Raw genomic sequence first — 25,843 nt, 5'->3', positions numbered from 1 at the left:
GTCTATTTCACATATGGTAATATATAAGTTTCCATGTTACTCTGCCAATTCTTCCCATCCTCTCCTTCCCCCACTGTGTCCACAAGTCTGTATTCTATAACTGCATCTCTACTGCAGCCCTGCAGATAGGTATATCAATACTGTCTTCCTGAATTCCATACATACATGATATTTGTTTTTCTCTTTCAGACTTACTTCACTCTGTATAATAGGTTCTAGGTTCATCTACATCATTAGAACTGACTCAAATACATTCTTTGTATGGATAAGATATATTCCTTTGTATATATGTACCACAGATTCTTTATCCATTCATCTGTCGATGGACCTATTTAGGTTGTTTCCATGTTCTAGCTACTGTAAACAGTGCTGCAATAAACAATGGGATACATGTGTCTTTGTTAGTTTTGGTTTCCTCAGGGTCTATGCCTAGGAGTGGGATTGCTAGGTCATATGGTGGTTTTATTCATAGTTTTTAAGAAATCTTCATACCGTCTTCCATAGTGGCTGTATCAATTTACATTCCCACCAACAGTGCAAGAGTGTAACCTTTTCTCGACACCCTCTCCAGCATTTATTGTTTGTAGACTTTTTGATGATGGCCATTCTGACCTGTTTGAGGTGGTATCTCACTGTGTTTTGATTTGCATTTCTCTAATAATAAGTGATGTTGAGCATTTTTCATGTGTTTGTTAGCCATCTGTATGTCTTCTTTGGAGAAATGTCTGTTCCAGTCTTTTTCTCACTTTTTGATTGGGTTGTTTGTTTTTCTAGCATTGAGTTGTGTGAGCTGCTTGTATATTTTGGAAACTAATCCTTTGTCAGTTGTTTCATTTGCTCTTATTTTCTCCCATTCTGAGGGTTGTCTTTTTACCTTGCTTATAGTTTCCTTTGCTGTGCAAAAGCTTTTAAGTTTAATCAGATCCCACTTGTTTACTTTTGTTTTTATTTCTGTTACTGTAGGTAGTGAGTCATAGAAGATCTTGCTTTGATTTATGTCATCGGGTGTTCTGCCTACATTTTCCTCTGAGAGTTTTATAGTTTCTGGTCTTACATTTAACTTTAATCCATTTTGGTTTTATCTTTGTGCATGGTGTTAGGAAGTGTTCTAATTTCATTCTTTTTATGTGAAACTGTCCACTTTTCTTAGCACCATTTATTAAAGAGGCTGTCTTTTCCCCATTGTATATTTTTGTGACCTTTGTCAAAAATAAGGTACCCATAGGTGCATGGGTTTATTTCTGGGCTTTCTATCTTGTTGCATTGGTCTATATTTCTGTTTTTGTGCCAGTACTATACTGTTTTAATGACTATAGCTTTGTAGTATAATCTGAAGTCAGGAAGGTTGATTCCTCCAGCTCCATTCATCTTTCTCAAGACTGTTTTAGCTATTGGAAGTCTTTTGTGTTTCCATATGAATTGTGAAATTTTTTGTTAAAATTCTGTGAAAAAATGCCTTTGTTAATTTGGTTGGGATCACACTGAATCTGTAGATTTTATGTGGTCATTTTCACAATATTGATCCTTCCTACCCAGGAACATGGAATATCTCTCCATCTGTTTATGTCATCTTTGATTTGTTTCATTAGTGTCTTATAATTTTCTGTGTACAGTTCTTTTGTCTCCTTAGGTAAGTTTATTCCTAGATATTTAATTGTTTTTGTTGCCATGGTGAATGGGATTGATTCCTTAATTGCGCTTTCTGATTTTTCATTGTTAGGATATAGAAATGCAAGTGATTTTTGTGTATTGATTTTGTATCCTGCAACTTTGCAAAATTCACTGATTAGCTCTAGTAATTTTCCAATACTATCTTTAGGGTTTTCTGTGTATAGTATCATGTCATCTGCAAACACTGAGCTTTAATTCTTCTTTTCTGATCTAGATTCCTTTTATTCCCTTTTCTTCTCTGATTGCTGTAGCTAGGACTTCCAGAACTATGTTGGATAATAGTAGGGAAAGTGGACACCCTTGTCTTATTCCTGATCTTAGGAATGCTTAGGGGGAATGCTTTCAGTTATTCACCATTGAGAATAATGTTTGCTGTACACTTATCATATATGGCCTTTACTATGTTGAGGTAGGTTCCTTCTATGCCCATTTTTTAAAGAGTTTTAATCATAAATGGGTGCTGAATTTTGTCAAAGGCTTTTTCTGCATCTATTGAGATTATCATATGGTTTTTATCTTTCAATCACTGAGATCCACCTCATCCGATGTATCATTTAAGACTTGTGTTTCCTTATTTTCTGTTTTGATGATCTATCCATTGGTGTGAATGGGTGTTAAAGTTTCCTATTATTATTGTGTTACTGTCAATTTCTTCTTTTATGTCTGTTGGTGTTTGTCTTATATATTGAGGTGCTCCTATGTTGGGTGCATAGATATTCATAATTGTTATGTCTTCGTCTTGGATTGATCCCTTGATCATTATGTAGTGTTCTTCCTTACCTCTTGTAATCATCTTTATTTTAAGGTCTATTTTGTCTGATATGAGGATTGCTACTCCAGCTTTCTTTTGCTTCCCATTTGCATGGAATATATTTTTCCATCGTCTCACGTTGTCCATATGTATCTTTAGGTCTGAAGTGGGTTTCTTGTAAACAGCATATATATGGGTTTTGTTTTCATATCCATTCAGCCAGTCTGTGTCTTTTGACTGTAACATTTAATCCATTTACATTTAAACTAATTATTGATATATATATGTTCCTATTGCCATTTTCTTAACCATTTGGTATTGATTTTGTAGATCTTTTTTCTTCTCTTGTATTTCTTGACTGTATAAAGCTATTTAACATTTGTTGTAAGGCTGATTTGGTGGTACTGAACTCTCTTAAATTTTGCTTGTCTGAAAAGGTTTTTATTTCTCTGTCAATTTTGAATGAGATCCTTGCCGGGTACAGTAATCTTGGTTGTAGATTTTTCTCTTCCAGTACTTGAAATATATCCTTCCATTCCCTTCTGGCCTGCAGAGTTTCTGCTGAAAGATCAGCTGACACGTATGGGGTTTCCCCTGTTTGTTACTTATTGCTTCTCCCTTGCTGCTTTTAATATTCTTGATTTGTATTTAGTCTTTGTTAGTTTGATTAGTATGTGTCTTGGCATGTTTCTCCTTGGGTTTATCCTGTATGGGACTCTTTGTGCCTCTTGGACTTGATTATTTCTTATCCATGTTGAGGACATTTTCAACTGTAATCTCTTCAAAAATTTTCTCATACCCTGTCTTTTTCTCTTTTTTTCTGGGACCCCTCTAATTCAAATGTCAGTGTGTTTGATATTATCCCAGAGGTCTCTGAGACTATCCTCAGTTCTTTTTATTCTTTTTACTTTATTCTGCTCTTCAGAAGTTATTTCCACCATTTTATCTTCCATCTCACTGATTCATTCTTCTGCTTCAGATATTCTGCTATTGATTCCTTCTAGAGTATTTTTAATTTCAGTAATTGTGCTGTTTTTCTCTGTGTGTTTATTCTTTAATTCTTCTAGGTCTTTGTTAATTGATTCTTGCATTTTTTTCCATTTTGTTTTCAAGGTTTTTGATCATCTTTACTATCATTATTCTGAATTCTTTTTCACGTAGTTTGCCTATTTCCTCTTCATTTATTTGGACTTATGTGTTTCTAGTTTGTTCATTCATTTGTGTAGTATTTCTCTGCCTTCTCTTTTTTTTAAACTAACTGTATTTGAGGTCTCCTTTTCCCAGGCTTCAAGGTTGAATTCTTGCTTCCTCTTGGTTTCTTCCCTCCTAAGTTTGGTCCAGTGGTTTGTGTAAGCTTTTTATAGGGTGAGATTTGTGCTGAGTTTCTGTTTGTTTTTCCTCTGATTGGCAGGGCCTAGTGAGGCGATAAACTGCTGCTGATGATTGGGTTTGTATATTTGTTTTGTTTGTTTGTTTAGATGAGGCATCCTGCACAGGGTGCTACAGGTGGTTGGGTGAGGCTGGGTCTTGTAATCCAGTGGTTTCCTTTGTGTGAGTTCTCACTATTCGATACCCCCTAGGGTTAGTTCTCTGCTAGTCTAGGGTTTTGGAGTCAGTGCTCCCACTCCAAAGGCTCAGGGCTTGATCTCGAGTTTTGCATGGGTCTGTATATTCTTTTCTGCTGGTCAGCTACTCCTGTCCACTCTCAGCTGATGTTCTGCCTGTACTTCTGTGTCTGAGGTGTATTCCTGATGTATCCATGCAGAGAGATATACTCCATGTCCACCTACTCCTCTGCCATCTTGTCCTCTGAGAGAAAGTTGTTATAGTTACCATCTTCTAGTTGAGACATCTATATTGCTCAAAATCTCACAGATAGCATTTGCCACTAGGTCAGTCTGCCACCACACCCCATGCTCTTTAAAGCATATTTTCTCTCTTGTGCTTCCAAATTACAAATAGTATATACAGTTTCCATTTCTCAGCAAGGAATTAGAACTAGGAATCATCCTCAGTAGATAGTTTTTGCAACACTCACACACATGCTTCTACCCACCCCACCTACTCCTTAAGGCCATCGAGACAGTTGCAGTACCTTAAATACAGAATATTCTGCATGCTGTGTTTCTTCTCCCTCTGATACATACTAATCATGAGTTTCTACTAAAAAAAAAAAACTCAAAACAAAATAAAAGGGAGATATAAATGAACCAAATTAAGCAAGAATGTTTGAAAAAAATATAGAACTCTATTGAGTTACTGAGAGTTCAGTAATGTTATCCAGAAATCAAGGATGCTTTAAAAGTAATTAAAAGAACACAAATAAGCATTTAGTGCTTAATTAAAGGTAGAAAAAAGATACTGTTAGACAAAGTAAAGGTTATTCAGTGGTTGTGATGAAGAAATCTTACTTTTCTAAATTCTCTTTGGAATAATACAGAATCAGTCAATAAGTAAACATCATGACTAAGTATAACATCTGCCCAGGGACTTATTGGATCATTACTTTTTATTATGAGAATGATAAATTCTGTTGCTGGTGTTGATAGGGATGACCATTTCCAGTCCAAAACTAAGGAGGCGAAGCTCTGTGACCCAGGCAAAAGCTTTATTAGTTGGTCAAAGGATTGAAGAAAGAAACTCAGGTGATGTTTCAAACCATTTTGAAAACTGTAATTTATGTGCCACATATTTAGGGGAAAAAATGAACATTTTCTGATGATTTTATCATGGTCTGTAAGAGCCAGTATAATGAAAAGGTCTAAACTTGAAAAATGTTATGTATTGAATTCATAATAAGCTATTTTACTCTGTAACAAAAAGTTAATCAACTTAGTGTTTGCAGATTTAATAACCATGTGATTAAAATGCTATTCTGTCTGATTTTTGTCTGTTTAAATATACCACTCACATATATATCAACAGTTCTTTGAGCCTCTAATTTTTTTTCTGATAAAATACTGACAAATGTTTAATAGTAGAGATAGCTCAGATATTTGTTAATAACATATTTTACACTGCATTTTGAGAGTGTTAATTTTTTGAAACTGAATTTTATCTTCTGTTTAACTTATCTTTTGTTTAACATTTCTGCTTAACTTAATGTTTTAGTAAGATGCTTTTGTCAAGAAATTGCCTTGTAGCTGAGCTTGGGCCTTGGAGCTAGATTGCCAGTCTCTGTTTATTCACTAAAAAAGTAAATAATTGTAGTAACCACCTGGAGTTGGTTTTTAAAATGAAATAATGCATGTGAAACTCTTGAAACACAACAGAGTAAATACAGAGTAAACACTAAATAAGCCTTAGCTGTTGTTTCATGTAAGAGTAAGATGGATAATTAAGCATTTAAGGATACTTCATTTGAATGACCTTCTGAGGATGTACACAACCCATTATCTTTCTTGATAAACTTCTAAGTCAGTTCTGTTTTATCTCATATTTGTTGAGACATGGATAGAGGAAAGTTTTTCTCAGTATCCAAAAGAAACAACCACACTTGATATGACAAAACTTAACAAGGGCAGAATTTACACAGTAGAGTAACGTCAGTACCTACTGAAATTGACTACTGTGTTTTGTGGGCTTTGCTCCCTCCACATCCCCTGTCTTAGATGCTAGACAAAAATATTCCAGCTTGAAAGCTGAGGTTCTCTTGAAGAATTTTCCTTCCAGATCTTGAAAACCCTTCACATCTGACAGGGATCTCTTCCCAGTAGCATGGAGAATCGTGAAACCTCAGGTTGTCACCTGCACATGGCTATATTGCATTCCTGCTCAGCTGTTTATCTTACATCTTTTCCTAGTGTCTTCTCTGTTAAATGAAGAGAGATGTTTACTCATTCTTTAAGATTCTCTTCCTGGGTTACACATGCCCTCATTTTGAAGATCTTAGCTTTTCTTTCTGCCTCAGAGCATTACAGGTCCTATGCATCCTTATGTGTCTAGGTAGGTTGTTTTGTCTGAAGTATTTTCTCCCCTTGAGGTATTAAGACCAGTTTTCCACTTGTTTTTGAAAGCAAACACCTGAGTCTTGGCTTTTGATAGAAATTTCCTCTTTCTCAGGGGCCTTTCAGCATTCCCTAGGATCCCTAAGATATGAAAGCAGACTCCCTATCTCAGTTCAGTTCAGTTCAGTCAGTCATGTCTGACTCTTTGCGACCGGATGGACTGCAGCATGCCAGGCTTCCCTGTCCATCACCAACTCCCAAAGCTTGCTCAGACTCATGTGCATTGAGTCAGTGATGCCATCCAACCATCTCATTCTCTGTCATCCCCTTCTCCTCCTGCATTCAGTCTTTCCAAACATCAGAGTCTTTTCCAAAGAGTCAGTTCTTCGCATCAGGTGGCTCAAGTGCTGGAACTTCAGCTTTAGCATCAGTCCCTCATAGCTCAGTTGGTAAAGAATCTGCCTGCAATGCAGGAGACCCCCGTTCGATTCCTGGGTCAGGAAGATCCACTGGAGAAGGGATAGGCTACCCACTCCAGTATTCTTGGGCTTCCCTTGTGGCTCAGCTGGTAAAGAATCTGCCAGCAATGTGGGAGACCCAGGTTCGATCCCTGGGTTGGGAAGATCCTCTGGAGTGGGGAAAGGCTACCCACTCCAGTATTCTGGCCTGGAGAATTCCATGGACTAAGTCCATGGGGTTGCAAAGAGTCGGACACAACTGAGTGACTTTCACTTTCACTTTCCAATGAATATGATCTCTTTGCAGACCAAGGGACTCTTAAGAGTCTTCAACACCACAGTTCAAAAGTATCGATTCTTCAGTGCTCAGCTTTCTTTTTGGTCCAACTCTCACATCCATACATGACTACTGGAAAGACCATAGCTTTGACTCTATGGCCCTTTGTTGGTAACGTAATGTCTCTGCTTTTTAATATGCTGTCTAGTTTGGTCATAGCTTTTCTTCCAAGGAACAAGCATATTTTAATTTCTTGGCTGCACTCATCATCCGCAGTGATTTTGGAGCCCAAGAAAGTAAACTCTATCTTTGTTTCCATTGTGTCCTCATCTCTTTGCCATGAAGTGATGGGGCCAGATGCAATGATCATAATTTTTTGAATGTTGAGTTTTCAGCCAGCTTTTTCAATATCCTCTTTCACTTTCATCAAGAGGCTATTTAGTTCCTCTTCGCTTTCTGCCATAAGGGTGGTGTCATCTGCATATCTGAGGTTATTGATATTTCTCCCGGCAATCTTGATTCCAGCTTGTGCTTCATCCAGGTCTGGCATTTCACCTGATGTACTCTGCATAGAAGTTAAATAAGCAGGGTGACAATATACAGCCTTGACATACTCCTTTTCCAATTTGGAACCACTCTATTGTTCCATGTCCAGTTCTAACTGTTGCTTCTTGACCTGCATGGAGAGATTTCTCAAGAGCCAGGTAAAGTGATCTGATATTTCCATCACTTGAAGAATTTTCCACAGTTTGCTGTGATCCACACAGCCAAACGCTTTGGCATAGTCAGTAAAGCAGTAGTAGATGTTTCTGTGGAATTCTTTTGCTTTTCCTATGATCCAATGGATGTTGGCCATTTGATCTCTGGTTCCTTTGCCTTTTCTAAATCCAGCTTGAACATCTGGAAGTTCGCAGTTGAAGTACTATTGAAGCCTAGCTTGAAGAATTTTGATCATGACTTTGCTAGCACATGAGATGAGTGCAATTGTGTGGTTGTTTTAAACATTAGGCATTGCCTTTCTTTGGGACTGGAATGAAAACTGACCTTTTCCAGTCCTGTGGCCACTGCTGAGTTTTCCAAATTTGTTGTGCAGCACTTTCACATCATCATCTTTTAGGATTTGAAATAGCTCAGCTGGAATTCCATCACCTCCACTAGCTTTGTTCGTAGTGAGGCTTCTTATAGCCAAAATCTACCCTCTCCACTGATTCCTCCTCCAGTTGCTTGTTTTAAGTGCATGAATGCATGCTGCTCAGTCATGTGCAACTCTTTGCGACCCTATGGACTGTAGCCCACCAGGCTTCTTTTTCCATGTAATTTTCTAGGCAAGAAGACTGGAGTGGGTTGCTATTTCCTTTTCCAGGGGATCTTCCCACTAATTTTAAGACTTGCCTCCAAATATCAATGCATTTGCAAAGGTGAAAGGACTGGTTCCTTCTTAGCTCAGTAGAGGAGTTGATCTTCTTAAGGCTGACCCACTTTCATATTGATGATAACTTATCCAAGCACTTCCCAAGTAGAAGCTCTTGAAGAACTCTATCCATGCAGATTTAAGTAATAAGCAAATATAAATATATATTTAGACAGAAAATATTAATGGAAGAAGAGGATTAATCTTTGGACATAAAAACTGAAACTCCTTTATTCCCAGACTCCCTGTTGTGTATTAGTATTTGCAGCTAGATCTATATCCAAGTAACATGAGAAAAGCTGGCAGTTGTTGCTGTGCTGTGAAGTCATATTAAGTGAGTCAGCTAATTACATGCCACTTTCATAAATATGGCAGTTTTACTGAACTACTTGTTATGCTTACCAAGGATGAAGATTTAAGATAGAATACTACCTCTTTGCTTTAGAAAGAAAATTTCTTCTCAAAAATGGTTTCACACTGATTCCTCATTTATAGACCAATTAATAGACTATTTTATAATTTATGGCTGAATGTATTTAAAGCTGGATTCAGGAATACTGATAAAGAACACCCAAAGAATAGCACTAAAATAGATTTAATATATTAGCTTTACTCTCTCCTCTACTCCCAAATGTTTTAAAAACAAACTAATTTTCATTTCATATGTTCCCTTTCTCTTTCTTTGTGAAAGGAGTGCCAAGACTAAAGAAAGAATTAGAAAAGCAAAAGGCAAGAAAATGAGTAATATGATAATATATAATCCAAAATTAGAGCATGATCAATTTCTAAGTACTTATTTCAAAATCAGATTGGCTTCTCTAAAGCTATTATTTATAATAGATTTACATTTTTCATTTTATTTTTTAATTGAAGTATTACTGATTTACTATGTTGTGTTAATTTCTTCTGTACAGCAAAGTGATTCAGTTATATACATATATACTTTTTAAAATTTTATTTGCCATTATGGTTTATCCTAGAATACTGAATATAGTTTTCTGTGCTACACAATAGGACCTTATTGTTTATCTATTCTGTATGTATTAGTTTGCATCCACTAACCCCAAAATCACAGTCCATCCCTCCCCACCTGCTCTTGGCACCCCCAAGTCTGTTCTCTATGTCTGTGAGCCTGTTTTTATTTCATAGATAGGTTCATTTGTGCCATGTTTTAGATTCCATACATAAGTGATATCATGTGGCATTTGTATTTCTCCTTCTGCCTTAGTTCACTTGGTATGATAATCTCTAGTTGCATCCATGTTGTTGCAAGTGGCATTATTTCATTCTTTTTATAGCTCAGCAGTATTCCATTATGTACATGAACCACATCTTCTTTATCCACTCATCTGTTGATGGACATTTAGGCTGTTTCCATGTGTTAGCGGTTGTGAATAGTTCTCTATGAACATAGGGGCACATACATCTTTTTGAATTATATTTTTGTCTGATATATGCCCAGGAGTGGGATTTCTGGATCATATATTCTGTTTTTAATTTCCTGAGGAACCTCCTTACTGTTTTCCGTAGTGGTTGCACCTCCCTACATTCTCACCAATAATGCTCAGAGGGTTCCCCTTTCTCTACGTCCTCTGTAGGATTTGTTATTTGTAGACTTTTTAATGATGGCTATTCCGGCTGGTGTGAGGTGGCACCTTGTTGCAGATTTGATTTTCATTTCTCTAATAATTAGCTGTATTGAGCATCTTTTCATGTTCCTGTTGGTAAGCTGTATTACTGCTTTGGAGAAATGTCAATTTAGGACTTCTGCCCATTTTTTTATTGGGTTGTTTTTTTGTTGTTGAGTTGTATGAGCTGTTTGTGTGTTTTGGAAATTAAACACTTGTTTGTCACATCATTTGCAAATATTTTCTCCCATTCTGCAGATTGCCTTTTCATTTTATTATGATTTCCTTTGCCATGCAAAAACCTTAAGTCTGATCAGGCCCCATTTGTTTTTGTTATTATTTCTATTTTCTTGGGAGATTGACCAAAGCAAATATTGGTCCAGTTTATGTTAGAGAATGTTTTGCCTGTGATCTCTTCTAGGAGTTTTATGGTGTCTTGTCTTATATTTAAGTCTAAGTCACTTTGAGTTTATTTTTCTGCGTGGTGTGACAATGTGTACTAACTTCACTGATCTACATACAGCTGTCTAACTTAGCCAGCACCACTTGAAGAGAATGTCTTTTTCCCATTTTATATTCTTGCCTCTTTATCTAATTTTAATTGACTGTGGGAGTGTAGGTTTATTTCTGGGCTCTGTATTCTGTTCCATTGATTCATATGTCTGTTTCTGTGCCAATAGCATGCTGTTTTGATTATTTTATCTCTGTAGTATTGTCTGAAGCCTGAGAGAGTTATACCTCTTGCTTTTCCTTTTTTCCTCAGGATTGCTTAGATTCTGGGTCTTTTATGGTTCCATATGAATTTTAGGATTATTTTAGTTCTGTGAAAAATGCCACGGATAATTTGATAGGATTTGCATTAAATCCATAGATTGCTTTGGGTAATATTGCCATTTTAACAATATTAATTCTTCCTATTGAAGAGCATGGGATGTCTTCCCATTTCTTTGAATAATCTTTGATTTCCTTTGTTCTTTCAGTTCCTTGGTCAGGTTTATTCTAAGTATTTTTTTTTGGGGGGGTGCAGTTTTAAAGGTTTCTTTCTTTTTTTTTTTTTTTTACATTTCCCTTCTGATATTTCATTGTTAGGGAAGAAATGTAACCAATTTCTGTATGTTAATCTTGTGTCTGGCTACCTTGCCAAATTCATTTATCAGTTCTAGTAGTTTTTCTGTGGAGTCTTAGAATTGCATTTTTAATCTGAAAACATTTCTTTGTAGGTATGAATTTTCTTTGTACGTGTATATAGTATATTGTGCTCACTATATGATTTAATGGCATTCATCAGTTTGACTATCCCCAAGTGATCCAGATGGTTGATTACACAGTAATTTGTAAATTTGCTGAGACAATCTCAATAGGTATCTAATACAGCTAATGAGGGGTATAGGTCATTTTGTTAATAAGAAAGCCTAACAGATGACCAGGAGCCTCATCTTCACTCAGCCTGTTGCTAATTTTGCTTGTTGGTAGCATGTGCAATTTGTGATGAAAATGATGTGCTACAGCTACACTTTTTAATTAGGAGATTTAAGATGGTCTCAAGAGATAACCCCAGAGATAATCAGTGGTCTAGAGTTGTGTGTTTGTGTGCTTTCTTTTATCTTAGACCATATCTTTTACAAATTAGTAGTAAAAGCTCATGGAAAGATTATGGACTAGGAGATCTAAAGCATAACATGGCAGTATGTTATAAAAACTTGAAATTGTTTTCTTCTTGAAAAGTTCAACAAAATCTAAAATACTGCTCTATTGAAATAACAGTGCAAAAACATTCAAAATCCTGTAATTATAGCTTTGTCTTTATGACTATACCAGGTCTATCACTCTGTAATTCTTGTCAATGCCTTGCCCTTCCGCTTACTCATTCTCTTTACATCTAACTCACAAATACACAAATAATGCAGTTCTTAGCCCTGTCTGTCTGTACCTGAGTTGAAAGGAATAGACTAGTTGAATGAGCTGAGTGATCCGCTGTGTCTGTCTCCCCAGGCTGATAACGCTTCTCTGTCTTCCTTGGCTTGTTTCCTATAAAGTATTATGAGTTAAGTCTCATCTTATGACTTGTTTTGTAGAGAATTCAGCTAGACAAGCGTCAGTTGGTAATTGGTTATGTATCAGCTATTTGACAGAAGAGCTCCATTTTAAAAATTACATGTTTGTGTCCTAGTGGGAAAGGTCAGTCACAACCATTTCTCCTCCATGCAGCTTCTCGTAAGTCTGTATCTTTGCTCATTAGCAATGGAGGGCTGTACCACTGTGATAGTTTTTGATAACCAGTTTTATCTCCAGGGTTTGTGGACAGAGGTGAAATACTACACGTACAATATGTTGGCATCCTTAGAGCAACCCCATTTTTAAAAGGAGGCCAGAGATATGCTGGAAATGGTATTATTAGAGAGAATAATGGTATTATTTTACCACATCTATATATACTACCCTATAGAACCTATAGAACACAGATTCTCTTCCTAAACATGCAGGCAAATATCATAATCCAGATATTTTTATCCTGTATTTTATTACCCTAACATGTTCTGAGTTTATACATCATTAACATAAAAATGGGAACAGAATGTTTTTTCAAAGGTGTTCAACATTTGTTACATTGGTATTTTTTTTCTTTTCTGGTAAAAATGAACAGAAGCTGCATTTCATAGTATCAAATATGATTGTTTTAAAAACAAGTCTTTAATACCCATAAAATACAGAATTTCAAGGTTCCTTTTATAGCATTCAATGCATACTTAGGTACAGTTGTAAATGAGTTGAACTATGTTGAGATTTTTCTAAATAACAGTTTTTTTAGAGGTAGGTTTATACAACAGTAAATATACAGGTATCTGGGTAAAGTTATAACTAGTGACTCTCTGAAATGTTTCTTGTTATATTTTCTTGGAATAGTTACCAAATATTTTACTATGCTTAAATATATATTAATACTATGGAGTTGAGAAATTTAGAATAATCATATTCAGAAAAACAAAAGCTATTGAAATGAACACATACTTTTAAAAACTTACAAAAATTAAAGATGGAAAATGGGCAGAAAAATTTTTCCTTCTTCCCCTCTAGGTTCTTTGGCTGGTCTGATAAATAAATTGACATAAAACATATTGCCAAGAGAAAGACATTTAATTTTGTCCATGTGGGATCCCCACAACGATACAGGATTCAAAGGCAGCCAGGAAATTGAAATTCATACACCATCCTAAGCTAAAGGATAGGGACCTGCTAAAGGATAGGGGAGGAAGAGATTCACTTGAAGAGGCAAAGAGCAGATGTCTGATAATCAGATGTTTGCTTTGCCTCTCAGATAAAATAAAATTTATCTGAAAGTTACCTCTGGTTAAAGCTTGCTTTCTGGTACAAGGCCCTATCTAAATCCTTTTTTTATTTTATTTTATACTGCAGTAGAGTAGATTTACAATATTGTGTTAGTTTCAGGTATAATGCAAAGTTGTTCAGTTATACATGTATCTATTCTTTTTCAGATGCTTTTCCCATATAGGTTATTACAGAATATTGAGTGTAATTCCCTGGGCTGTACAGGAGGTCTTTGTTGATTATTTTATCTATAGTAATATGTACATAGTAATCCAAACTCCCAGTTTATCCCTTCCCTCCCACCTTTTCCCATTAGTACCATAGTTTATTTTTGAAGTCTTGAGTCTGTTCAGTGGTATGATTAGAAAGTATCAGAAATCAGTACTTATTATGTTCCTTTCCAGGAGTCCTCTTAAAGGTGAAGCACTTTCGCAGGCACACTTTTCCCAAAGCATTAGAGTAAAACAGAGGGTGTTTGTTAATCACAAAAGAAAATACAAATCACATTTAAAGATTTGATAAGAATTCATTATAATGCAATTGATAAGGAAATTTGATTATTTTTTGTGACATTTTAGGTAATAACCGGAATTATGACTGAAAACATTGCATATAATATTTTTAGGAATTGTACACAATTTCTGGAGTACACATTAATAACATACATCTAGAGAAATATAACTTAAAGATTTAGTGTTACTTCCTGCCTGACAATGCTTACCATGAAATTTAACATCAAATAAACAATGTTTAACATCCTTTATATATATATACATATACTTGTAAGATGAGAGAATAAATCTTTAGTGCTGTTTCAGAGACACTCCTGAAAATGCCAATTATTTCTAGGGCACAAATATTTCATTTAGAGTATGATTTGGGGAATTCAAATAGGCTCATAGGTCATTGTGATATAATAAATACTTTGCAGGCAGATACAGAAAGTTATGTAGTTGTTAAGAAAACTGATTCTCCTCTATTAAAAGAGCTATTTTTTTAAGTAATCAAATACCTGTAAATATAACATGAAGCACAATAAATGATTTTTGATAAAATATAGAATCTTTATTCTAGTCAGATTACTTAAAAGGGTAATGAAAATCTTTCACAATCTAGAGCTATTTTTTTAAGTAATCAAATACCTGTAAATATAACATGAAGCACAATAAATGATTTTTGATAAAATATAGAATCTTTATTCTAGTCAGATTACTTAAAAGGGTAATGAAAATCTTTCACAATCTGATGAAGGGCAGACCAGTAGTCTAAGGAAATCTTGTTTTAACAGATGAAAGAAAATTTTACACAAATATGTGCATACTAATTGTTATTAAAGCTTATTCTTAAAAAGATTTATAAATTTATTAAATTTTACCCACTTAACTACACAAGGCAAAATTCTCTTTTCTTCTTCCCTCTCCACTTTTCTCCTCAACTTTGTACATCCATTTCGTTTCAAAATGAAAAAGCAGAAAATAAGAGAAATAATTACTTTAGGACAAAATTAATCTTTTTCCCTTAATAACTCATATCTCTATACTTCATACCTTTTCTCAAACACATCTTACCTTCTGGTAGAGTTTTAATTACATATATTAATTATAATTCTTAAGTCTTAGAAATCTTAATATCTAATGAAAACTAAGAAATTGTGAACTGTCAGACTAATATTCCATAGATTAGCATTTTAGGAGTATATTGCATAATTTCTAGAAGTGTACACTTTCTTATAGTACAAATTTCATGTTACTGACAGATGCAACTATCTTTAATTTTTCTATAATAAGAAGTGAAAAGTGGATGTTCAATAATTGATGTTTCTTTTATCTTATTTGGAAATGACTTCAATGAATTTCCATCATTTAACTTAATATAGCAAAACTCTAAATTATGAAAGAGATTTAGGACATATAGTAAAACATAATTATTTTTGAAAAGTTCACTTGAAATTTTTATCTCTGTTACAATTATTTAATTCTCTTGTTTTTAATAACCATGTTTAGAATACTTATAAAATTTCATGGGACATTAAAGCAGCAAGCCATCATCTTAGGTTATTTTTCCTTCTGACAAATTCTGTAACAGAGATAATATGAGCTTATTTGACTTTTAGTAAACCTAGGTAGAAAGCTCTGAAGATATGCCTATTTTAATTAAACTGACAAATTTAAACTAGTTTTATTTATCAAAGATTACCACAGACCACATGAACTTGGAACACATTTGGATTAGTGTCTTATTTCTGAGGGTTTACAAATTAATAAGTGCATATTTTTCTTTAAGCCAGTTAAAGTCAGTTTTTTTTTTAAAAACAAAGTAACTGTGGCAATACCTTCCAGAGGTAGAAAAATATCACATATGCATAACATACATCTATAGACATATATAAATACACAGACAGAGATCCTATATGTCAGCTTCTAAAAAATGTACAACCTGATGTGCGAGTTAAGTTTTATTTTGGGGCAGAATGAGTACTGCAAGTCCGAGAGACAGCACCTCAGATAGCTTTGAGAAACTGCTCTAAAGAAGCAGGGGAACGGTCAGTATATATGTGATTTTGGTGAAGGGAGAGAGACATACAATCAGACACATATTTTTCAGAAGCTTTCTGCTAGTCACAAGGAACAGTCATCACCATGAAAGATTTCAGTGCTTTTTCTAGGCATAAGGAGATAGAAGAATTGGGCTTAATAAAAACTGGCTCCTGAAAATATCTATCTAAAGACCTGTCCGAGTTTTCCCAGAGCACAGACTGCCTCATCTGAACTCCTTTCAGGGTGTGTTGAAAATCAGCAGCTGCTGCAGCACATGATTTAATCCTTGTAGAGGTAGATGGCAAGTACCAATTTGTAGTAGACATATAGTTTCCATCCCCAAATTGTAGCCAAGAATCAGATACAACAGAACAGAGGTCACTAGTTCGTAAGTAACAGCTGAATCCAAATTGTGTCTCTGGAAGGTGAAACAAGTGAAGTTCACCTACTCAAGTGGCTAAAGCATTTTACTAATTTTTGTGGAGAAGACTTTTAAGATTTGTATTTGTCCTTGACAAGTAATCTTATGGGAGCTGTGGATTAAATTTTGAAGAAGGGAAAATTTATAGCAGTTTGTATTTTCAAAAACCTTTTCTCCATTCCCCCTTATTTACTTCTGTCTCAGATGATTGTGGGCTGTGTATTAGTTATCTCCCTGGGGTGTTTACATTTGAAAGATATGGAGGATTTTACTTCTTCAAGGGACAAAGAATTCATGATGTCTCCAAGGAGTTTTGGAGTGTGTTTATTATCCAAAGTCTAGAATAATTACCACTTTCCTTCTTTATACACTTGTTTCAATGTCTTGATCTTTTACAGTGTGTGCAAGAATTTTGAGGTCAAAAGGGGAAGTTTGGAGGTTGGTAAAAGATAGGTGTATTTTGTATTGTTTCTAGAGGTGCATTTCTGGTTTTATGAAGGTTTATTAGACAAGGACTGTTGATTTTAATTCCTCAAAGAGTTGGGTTGCAGCCTGAGTGATATCAAATGGCTGGTTCACCCACTCAAATACATTATCTTAATTTGCCGCCTTATATCAAGGAGATTTCCAAAGAAGATGGAAATCAAAAGATTTCTATGTTCTGGAGTTCAGGATTTAACACTGTATGCCTTTTAAACTTCTGGATAAAGTTTTTTAATGTTTTTCTTTTTTTTCCCGACTGTACAATTCAGTCTTCGACCAACTCACCTCAGGAGGAAAAACCTCTACTATCGCTTCTCTTAGCCCCTGAATACTGGCCTCAGCCTGATCCTTTCCCTGATTATTTAGGAGGGCCTGGGCCATCTGTTTCTTCTTTAAGAGTTCCCCTTCTCCCCACAGGGAACTGTTTTCTGTGTTAACTACATTATGTCCAAAATAACATTTATGGTCGGGAGAATACAGATATCTTAGCAGCAAATCAGAGTCCCTGTAAGTGGGACTATGAATGTGCAACTAATCTTTTTAATGCCTCTCTAAATCTGTGAAAGTGGAGGTAAAAGGACTTTGTAATTTACTAAAACTACTGCCATCCATAAACACCAATTCTTTGCATTGGGGGACCAGAATATATTTGCATTGCATAGGAAAGCCTGAAGCCAGCAGAACCCAACCCAGTTACAGGGCCCTGGAAAAGTAGGAGTTGTTGTAAGGAGCAGTGAAGCCAGCCCTACCACCTATCCCAAGTGGTTGTGCTAAATTCACTTCCTGGCTTTCAAGATTTACACAAGTATTCTTTATAGCCTGGGCCTAGTGATCTGGACAGTTAGTCTCTGCAAATCTTAACAGGAAAGGGAAGTTGAAACAGGCAGATGTGGCTGAGCAAGACAAAAAGAATACTTTATCTGTTGTTGTTGTTTTTCAATATAGGGGAAACACAACAAAACTTGTCTCTTGAGACACCAGCCTGGTGAGAACAATGAAGTCACCAGTCTGTGAGACCAGTTTAAACAACAAGCTTATGGGATCTGTGCCTGTATTCAACCCTATGATTTTCCTCTTTATGACAAACAGCACAAAAGACAAGAATATTCATAACAAATCTTTGCCAGAGTCACTATACCAAAGATAGTTGTTCACACAAATATTTTCTCCTGTTAATCTAGATCTAGAAAAAGAAAGAACTCTCCTTGCTCTTGTTTCCACCACATCCTGCAGGCAGAGATCTAGGAAACTGATGTGGTAAGGACTCTTACCTTCTACCAGAGCCCAGGATCTCTCAGCTGCAGCAGCCGTGGAACAAATGATGTCCAGCCAAAGGAGAGCCCCACATTGGGTGCCAGACTACTGGGGAGGAGAAATTTCCCTTTCATTCCTTATAGGTTCTTTGGTTGGTCTTGTAACTAAATTTTGACATAAGACAGATTAACAGGAGAAATACAAATTCGATTTTATACATATGGGAGCCCCACAAAGATGAAACTCAAAAGGCAGTCAGGCAATTGAGGCTTATATACTACCCTGAGCTAAAGAATAGGATAGGGGCCAGAGTTTCAAAGGGGAGGAGGGCAACTCACAGGAAGATGAAAAGAACAGATGTTTGGTAATCAGATGCTTGCCTTGCCATGCAGATGAAGCTTTCAGATTAAAGAAAAAATGAAGTTATCTCTGCTGAGAGCTCTTTCTGGTACAGGCCTCTAATCCATGCTCTTTTTGGCAGTTATGGAGGAGGTAAAAAGCTACTCCTGAGTCTGCTGGGCCTTGACTGCCTTTACTTCAAGTAATCCACCTGCCAAAGTGTCACATTTTAGGGTACATATCCTGCTTCCCTTGAAATGCAGCCAATCACCACCACTAGACTCCTGTTTCTTATACAGCCTACTCATTTCTCTCTATCCAAACCACATAATTTCCAAGCAAATACCCAGATATCTTCTCTGATCTAAAAACTTTTGCTTATTTTTTTCATTTAAGGAATTTAAGTAAAACCCCAATATTACATTTTAAAAATAAACAGTAACTCCTTAATTAAATATCCAAAGCAATGTTGAAATTCTCCCTTCTCATGCATTGTTTCCCATTTTCTTAAACTAGGATTCCAAATAAGACTGAAATAAGATTCTTAAATTGTAATTTTCTAATGCTCCCTCAAGTCCACTTTATAGGTTTCCCAAAACTTGTTTTTCTTGCAAAATTTACTTGTTGAAGTAGTTATTTGTCTTGTATCATTTCCCACAGTCCAAAATTTGCTGATTGCATCCAATGATGTGAACTTGCTTTTCAGTCTCTTATATTTGCTGTAAACTGTCAGTTCTAGTGATATTTAGATTTCAATGAAATTCTAATGTTTGGCAAAGATATTTTTATAGGTGTTGATATATCTGCCATCAGGGCACACGTATGCAATTATATCTCTTCATGTCACATTGGCAAGCCGTTAATGAGCCTTGCCTAGATTCCTTGTAAAAAAGGTGATAGAATTCTAATCATTCCTTTCTTAGAAGAAAAGGCTGTATCTATATAGAGAAAACCTGTGGTCATCAGCTATTTGTTTACCCTAGGGTACAGTTTTTACCAGAAAGGCAAGATCCATGTTTGGTGCTTTTCCTGTGACACATTTTTCCTGGTCGATTCTGATTCCAGGTCCTTGCTTCCAATCATGCGGTCCATCGCCTACCTCTGCTGTGCTTTCCTCATACTGTCCCATCCTATTCTCACCCCTGGGTAGCACTTCAGTGAATATTTAGAGCCAACAGGCTGTGTGTGAAGGATATGGTAGGATGGTGAAATTATACTGTGGCACAAGACTGGACAGAAAATAGGAAATTGAGCATCATAATCTCTATTTTTAAAGAATTTTGAGTAATTATCTTTTTTATACTGCCACTTCATCCCCACTATTTCCTTAACCCTCACTAGTTTCTTTTTTTTTAATACACACTAGAGAATTTACCAGTGTTTTGATAAACAAAGGCAATTCTCACTTGTGTTTTGACTAATACTTTTTGTTTTTTTTTCCCCTTCTGGGTAAACTTTTATAGTCTGAAGGGTACAGAGGGCCCATAGAACATACAATGCTTGTGAATAAACTTCTTTGATGGATTTCAGCAATCAAGTTATGAGACAATTTTGTTTACAAGGAATAGGCTGTTAACTGGGTCCTAAAGGAACAGTCAAGGCATAGTCAGGGATATGACAGAATTTCCTGTTGCTCAGTTTCTACAATCTGTAGATAAAACATTTTGAATCCCAAAATTCTTCTAGGGAAGTAGCTCAAGATAGTGGTTAAGGGCACAGAGTCTAGAGTCACCTCTGCTAGTTTGAGCAAATTACTAAACCTCTTTAAATCCAAATTTTATTGGGAAGATGTTGTTAAGGATATCCTGCCTCAGGGAGGTTTATGAGCTGTTTCTACTTCATGTAATATAATACAGGTAAATATCTTAATGATAGCTTATTAATGTATTTTTATTTTAATGAAATCAATAGTCTTATTCTCTAAAGAACATTTAAAGTCTTAGTGGTCAGACTTGTGAAATCAACATATATTCCTTTAGAGAATAACAATATCTGAAAATATAAGCCTCTTCTTATGACATGTTGATACTTATTGACCATCCTGGTATTTGTTTCATTTCTTTCCACTTTTCCCCATTTATCTAAGTATCTTCCTTTCTGCCTCATCACTTGGCCTCTTTAATACTATATCTATTGTTTCTCAAGCCCTGACCCACAAGTGACATATTTTATTTTAAAAACTGTAGATATTTGAAGTGTAATTTTAAGGATTAGGTAAATACATGGTCAGAAATGCATCAACTCTTAAAAATAAGCAGTTATTAAATACTTGCAACCTAAGTAAATCATTATTTAAAATTAATAGGGGTGGTTTTCGCTTGAGCCCAATACGTGATCAGTCTAGCCCAAGAACTCATTACTTGGATGAACTTTGAAAGGTGCAACAGATTTACCCATATACACACATAAACATAACATTCACCAGTCTTAATTGTACAATTAACAAGCAAGTCAGTTCTGCATATTGACTTGTCCAGTCTGTATCAAAATCTTTAAACAAATTAAGTTAGAGAAATAAAGCTCTAAAAGCTTAAAATTATAGTAATGGGAAATTTACCTTATTATCCTCATACTTGACTATCACTAAAAGTTAATCTAAATGCTAATGAGAGGGATAATGATGTCACTGTCTCCTCCCAATGAAAAAATGGTATTGTTGTCCCATTTTATTACCAAGGCTATTTGATGCTTATAGAAAGCTTAAGAAACATGCCCAACATCATGAAACATCTGGAAGCTTTAGCAGCTAGGATCTTAACTCAAGTCTTGTGATATTACACTCCTTATATCTAACCACCAATCAGCAGAACTTGTATTCTTGACATTACCAAAAGGTAAAATACTGAAAACACAACCTTTACTCCATGTTTAGAAGTAAAGTATTTTAGGGAAGGTTTATATTACCTTATTTCATTTGTAAACTACTGGGACTTTTTAGATCAATTAAACAGGACTTGGGCAGAGGAGGATGACCTATAAAATTCTCTGCCCTGCTAATTTAAGAGCGGGCTTTAGTTTGACCTTTTCTCGCTGTCAGCCATTTCCTTATCCCTCTCCCTGTCGGTCATTCACATGACGAAGACACGGGGAGATGTTATTTACATCAGACGTGTGCGTGCAAAACCACTTCAGTCACGTCCGACCCCGTGCGACCCTATGGACTGTAGCCTGTCAGGCTCCTCTGTCCATGGGATTCTCCAGGCGAGAATCCACTGGAGTGGATTGCCATGCCCTCCTCCAGAGGATCTCCTTGACCCAGGGATTGAACCTGCATCTCTTATGTCTCCTGCATTGGCAGGCAGGTTCTTAAGTACCGCCCGGGAAGCCCCACATCAGGCATAGTTTTAAATAGAAGCCACATTGACTGAAGGACTATTTGATATATTTGAGTAATTCTATATAGGTTCATGTTGTTTCCTTGCTTTTTCAATTTTTATTGACTCTTTTATATAATTCCTTTTCTGGAATAAGCAACAAAAGTTACTTAATGAAGAACAGTAATAAAACCATGACCATTTCAGGTTGAATTTGTGGTATCCTATTTCTGACCAAATATTTGATTTTTGTTCCTCCAAATATGTACAGTTTCAATCTTGAAATTTCGGTTTTTTTGTTTCTTTGCCATTTAGAAATAAAGTACAAAATATGTATGCTTTTATATTATAAATGGTTATATAAGTTAAAAGCTTACAAAAATATATGTATAACTGCCCAACAATTAGTTCTCTTAATATTTTGTTATGCCTTTTTCCAGTCTGTTTCACCTTTGTATCTGAATTCTACCTATTATATCTATAATACATACAACACTTACATACTGCTAAACATTATAAAAGGTTATTTTCATATAGCTTATGTCACAGTAATAGATGTTTTCATAATTATCTATTGAATAGCTGAATGATAATTTTTCTATCTCATCATCTATTAGGATATTTAGGTTAAGAATTTTTTATTCTGTCACTGATCCTATTAAAACCACCTTTGTTCTCTAGCTTTGGACTGTTTTCTGAATGGTAAATTACTTGGCAAAAAAAAAAAAATCATACATTTTTAGGGTAAATAACATGTGCAGCCTCAATGTTTTACCAAAGGCACTGTATCATTTAGAATGTTATCAGTAATATTAAAGAGTGCCATTTTTTACCACATCCCTGACAGTACTGTGTATAAGATTTTTTTCAAAATATGATTGTGATTTTTAGAAGTAAATAATGGTACCTCTTCATAATCTTTGACTGTTTTTCATTTAAATATTAGGGTGAAGAAGGAGCTTCCCAGGAAGGAATTCTGGAAGATATGCCTGTGGATCCTGACAATGAGGCTTATGAAATGCCTTCTGAGGTAAGAATTTATACATATAAAACTCCAAACAGAAAGCTTAAAAGTTCAAATTGGGTCTAATAATCAATACCCCGAGTCTGTCACCTTCAGATTTCCCTTACCTTACTCTCTAGATGCACAAGTTGGCCAGATCCAGGACGTCTAGCATGTGGACAACTTGCAAGCTGTGAATCGTTTTTACATTTGTAAAGAGTTATTTTTAAAAAAGGCAGCAGCAGTGACAGAGACCATATGTGCACCACATAGCCTAAAATATTTTCAGCCTGGCCCTTTACAGAAAGAGTTTGCTGATCCCTACATTAAAGAATTATTTTACTAGAAACTTTACCTTCTAAAACAAATCTCAAAATGGAAAGTTAAGAGAAATCAACTAATTACCAAGAGAACATAATTATTATTGACCATACCTTTCCAGCTGGATGTGTGCATAGTAAAAGTAAATCTATAGAGTAGAAATATGATAAATGCATGGTTTTTAATAATGGATATATTTCAGTCTAGCATTCTAAACAGCATAATTTAAAGTTTCTTTAATAGAAAATGTTTCAGAAGGGAAATTAGAAAATACCTTTAGATGAATGACTGACTCAGGAACAAATAGAAAATCTGAATAAATTCCTAATAAAAATATTGAATTATTAAAAAAGTAAAAACCTAGCCATGAAGAGAATTCCAGGACTAGATAGATGGCTTCACTGGTAAAATTTGCCAAACATTTAAAGAAATATCAACTAATTACAACTAATGTCAATTAACTTATCAAAAAAATAGAAGAGGGAGCACTGATTCTGTGAGAACAATATTACGTTGATATCAAAATGAGACATCACCATTAAAACCTGAGTTAAAGTGTGTTATAGTAGGGTTATTCTTATGGCATTTTTAAAAAGTATATCAATAATCTCCCACTTGTATAAACAGACTAAATTGTTTTTTTCCTAATTTTACCAACATTCTGGGTTTTTTTTAATATTGGGTTGGCCAAAAAAGTTCATTTAGGATTTTTCTGTATGATCTTATGGAAAATCCCGAGCAAACTTTTTGGGCTCCTAATGCATGGCACAATGCTAAATACTATAGAGAATAAAAGAGTATTTGCTAGTACAAGAGCACAAGGAGTTTACACTTTAGTATGTTTGATTAAAAAAAAATACAAATGTATCCCTTCATTTATTTATCATGATACCCTTGACAAACATTACTGCCTTTTATGCATGAGGCATCACAGGGACAAAAATATGCATCATGCACAAAGTTAGTATTTTACAAGAATTTTTTTTTTAGATCAATCAGGGTAAGTTTTATAGAAGGGATGGTGGTGATCTGGGTGGGAAGGGGTGGGAGATGTGACAGGTCAAAATGAAGGAAGGACATTCTAGCACAAGAAAATCTCCAAGGCACACATGCCTGGGTATCCAGGTGGATATGTCTGAGGAACAGTGAGTAATTAAATGTGATTCAGGCTCTGAGAATAGTGACAGACAAGGCTGCAGAGATTGGTACCAGATGACTTGTGAAATACTAGAAAAACCTAGCCATTTAAGTTTGTAATTTATTCAGAAAGCAGCTTGAGTATTGAAAACATGTTTGTTTTTTAGCAGGATCCTGATATTATTAGAGTTGTTCTTTAGGAGGACTGATTTGTCCTCTTTGGTTAAGACCGTTAATATTTTTATTGTATGTGTTATTCAAATATTGTAGGGGAAAGGAGGAGCTTTGAAATAGAAATAATTAAAGCTGCAGATGAAGATGAAATTTCCAATTGGGAAAGTAAAAGGAGAGAAAATGTGACTTGTCTTTAAGTGTCTTAATTTCTTTCTAAAAAATTACCTGATTTGGTTCTCACACTTTAGTTGAAGAAAATGAGAGTCAGGTAAGACAGACTAGCTACTTTGTTCTACAGGACCAGGTCGTAGTTAAACAGCACATCTGGAAGTAGAATTCAGATATCTAATTCTGACTACCACCCTAATTAATTCACTTTTGTATTTGACAGGCAGATGAAACTATTAAAAAGAAAATTGTATTGGATATAGGAGAATAGTCAGAACTGTAGGACTATATCCTTTTTTCAAAATGGCAAGCCATGTCCTATCCCATTTTCTCTGAAGCCCTTGATTACTGGTCACTTATACTAAACTTCATGTTGCCTTTCTGATTTTCCTTATACTAGGAAGGGTATCAGGACTACGAACCCGAAGCCTAAGAGATATCTTTGCTCCCAATTTCCTGAGACCTGCTGACAGATGTTCCACCCTGTACAAGAGCTCAGTTCCAACATGCCCAGTCATGACATTTTTCTCAAAGTTTTCACAGTGTGTTTTGAAGTCTTCCATCAGCAGTGATTGGATTATCTGTACCTGCCCCACCAACTCAGCATTTCGGTGCTTCCCTCTCACTGAATAAATGGTAGCAGGGTCTTTGTGTGCTGTGGATATTGTGGCTTCAAATATAAAATGTCAAAACAAATTAAAAACACCTAAGTGACTACCACTTATTTCTAAATCTTCACTATTTTTTTGTTGCTGTTGAAAAATTGTGAGTGATTTACTATCATAGATTATAAGATTTTATGGTGTCTTTTAATGATTCTAAAGAATAATGATGTATTGTGAAATTTGTTAATATATACAATACTTAAATATGTGAGCATGAAACTATGCACCTATAAATATTAACTATAAAATTTTACTGTTTTGTGGTATGTTTTATTAACTTGTGTTTGTATATAAATGGTGAAAATTAAAATAAAATGGTATCTCATTACAAAAATTTTATCCCCTTTCACTTTAATAATAAAACCATGCTTATAAACAAGGTGAAATAAGAACTAACACAACTAACTTAGAGTTCTTAACAGTCATTTGAAGGAGGAGGAATTTTAGAGGTGTTTAAAAAAGATGAGATGAAATTTTAACCCTTTAGTGAGGAAATTTCTTGAAGCAACACTGTCCAAAGTTTGTTTTGATATGCACTAGTACCTTAAGAGGCTATA

General features: G+C 35.2%; 1 protein-coding gene across 12 annotated transcripts in view; it reads left to right on the top strand.

Annotated features, from left to right (window-relative positions):
• Positions 1 to 25,620, top strand: part of SNCA (synuclein alpha) — a 149,692-nt gene extending 124,072 nt beyond the window's left edge. For all 12 annotated transcript variants that reach the window (XM_020887582.2, XM_020887583.2, XM_020887579.2 and 9 more), the window contains 2 exons: positions 22,765 to 22,848; positions 25,022 to 25,620. In XM_020887582.2, coding sequence (XP_020743241.1) covers positions 22,765 to 22,848; positions 25,022 to 25,054 — 117 coding nt within the window. In that variant the 3' untranslated portion in view covers positions 25,055 to 25,620. The remainder of the gene's footprint in view (positions 1 to 22,764; positions 22,849 to 25,021) is intronic.
• Positions 25,621 to 25,843: the final 223 nt, after the last annotated feature.

Source organism: Odocoileus virginianus, chromosome 21, assembly GCF_023699985.2.
Source record: "Odocoileus virginianus isolate 20LAN1187 ecotype Illinois chromosome 21, Ovbor_1.2, whole genome shotgun sequence".
Lineage (NCBI taxonomy): Eukaryota > Metazoa > Chordata > Mammalia > Artiodactyla > Cervidae > Odocoileus > Odocoileus virginianus.
Note: the sequence above shows the minus strand (reverse complement) of the source record. Positions and strands in the feature narration are given on the sequence as shown.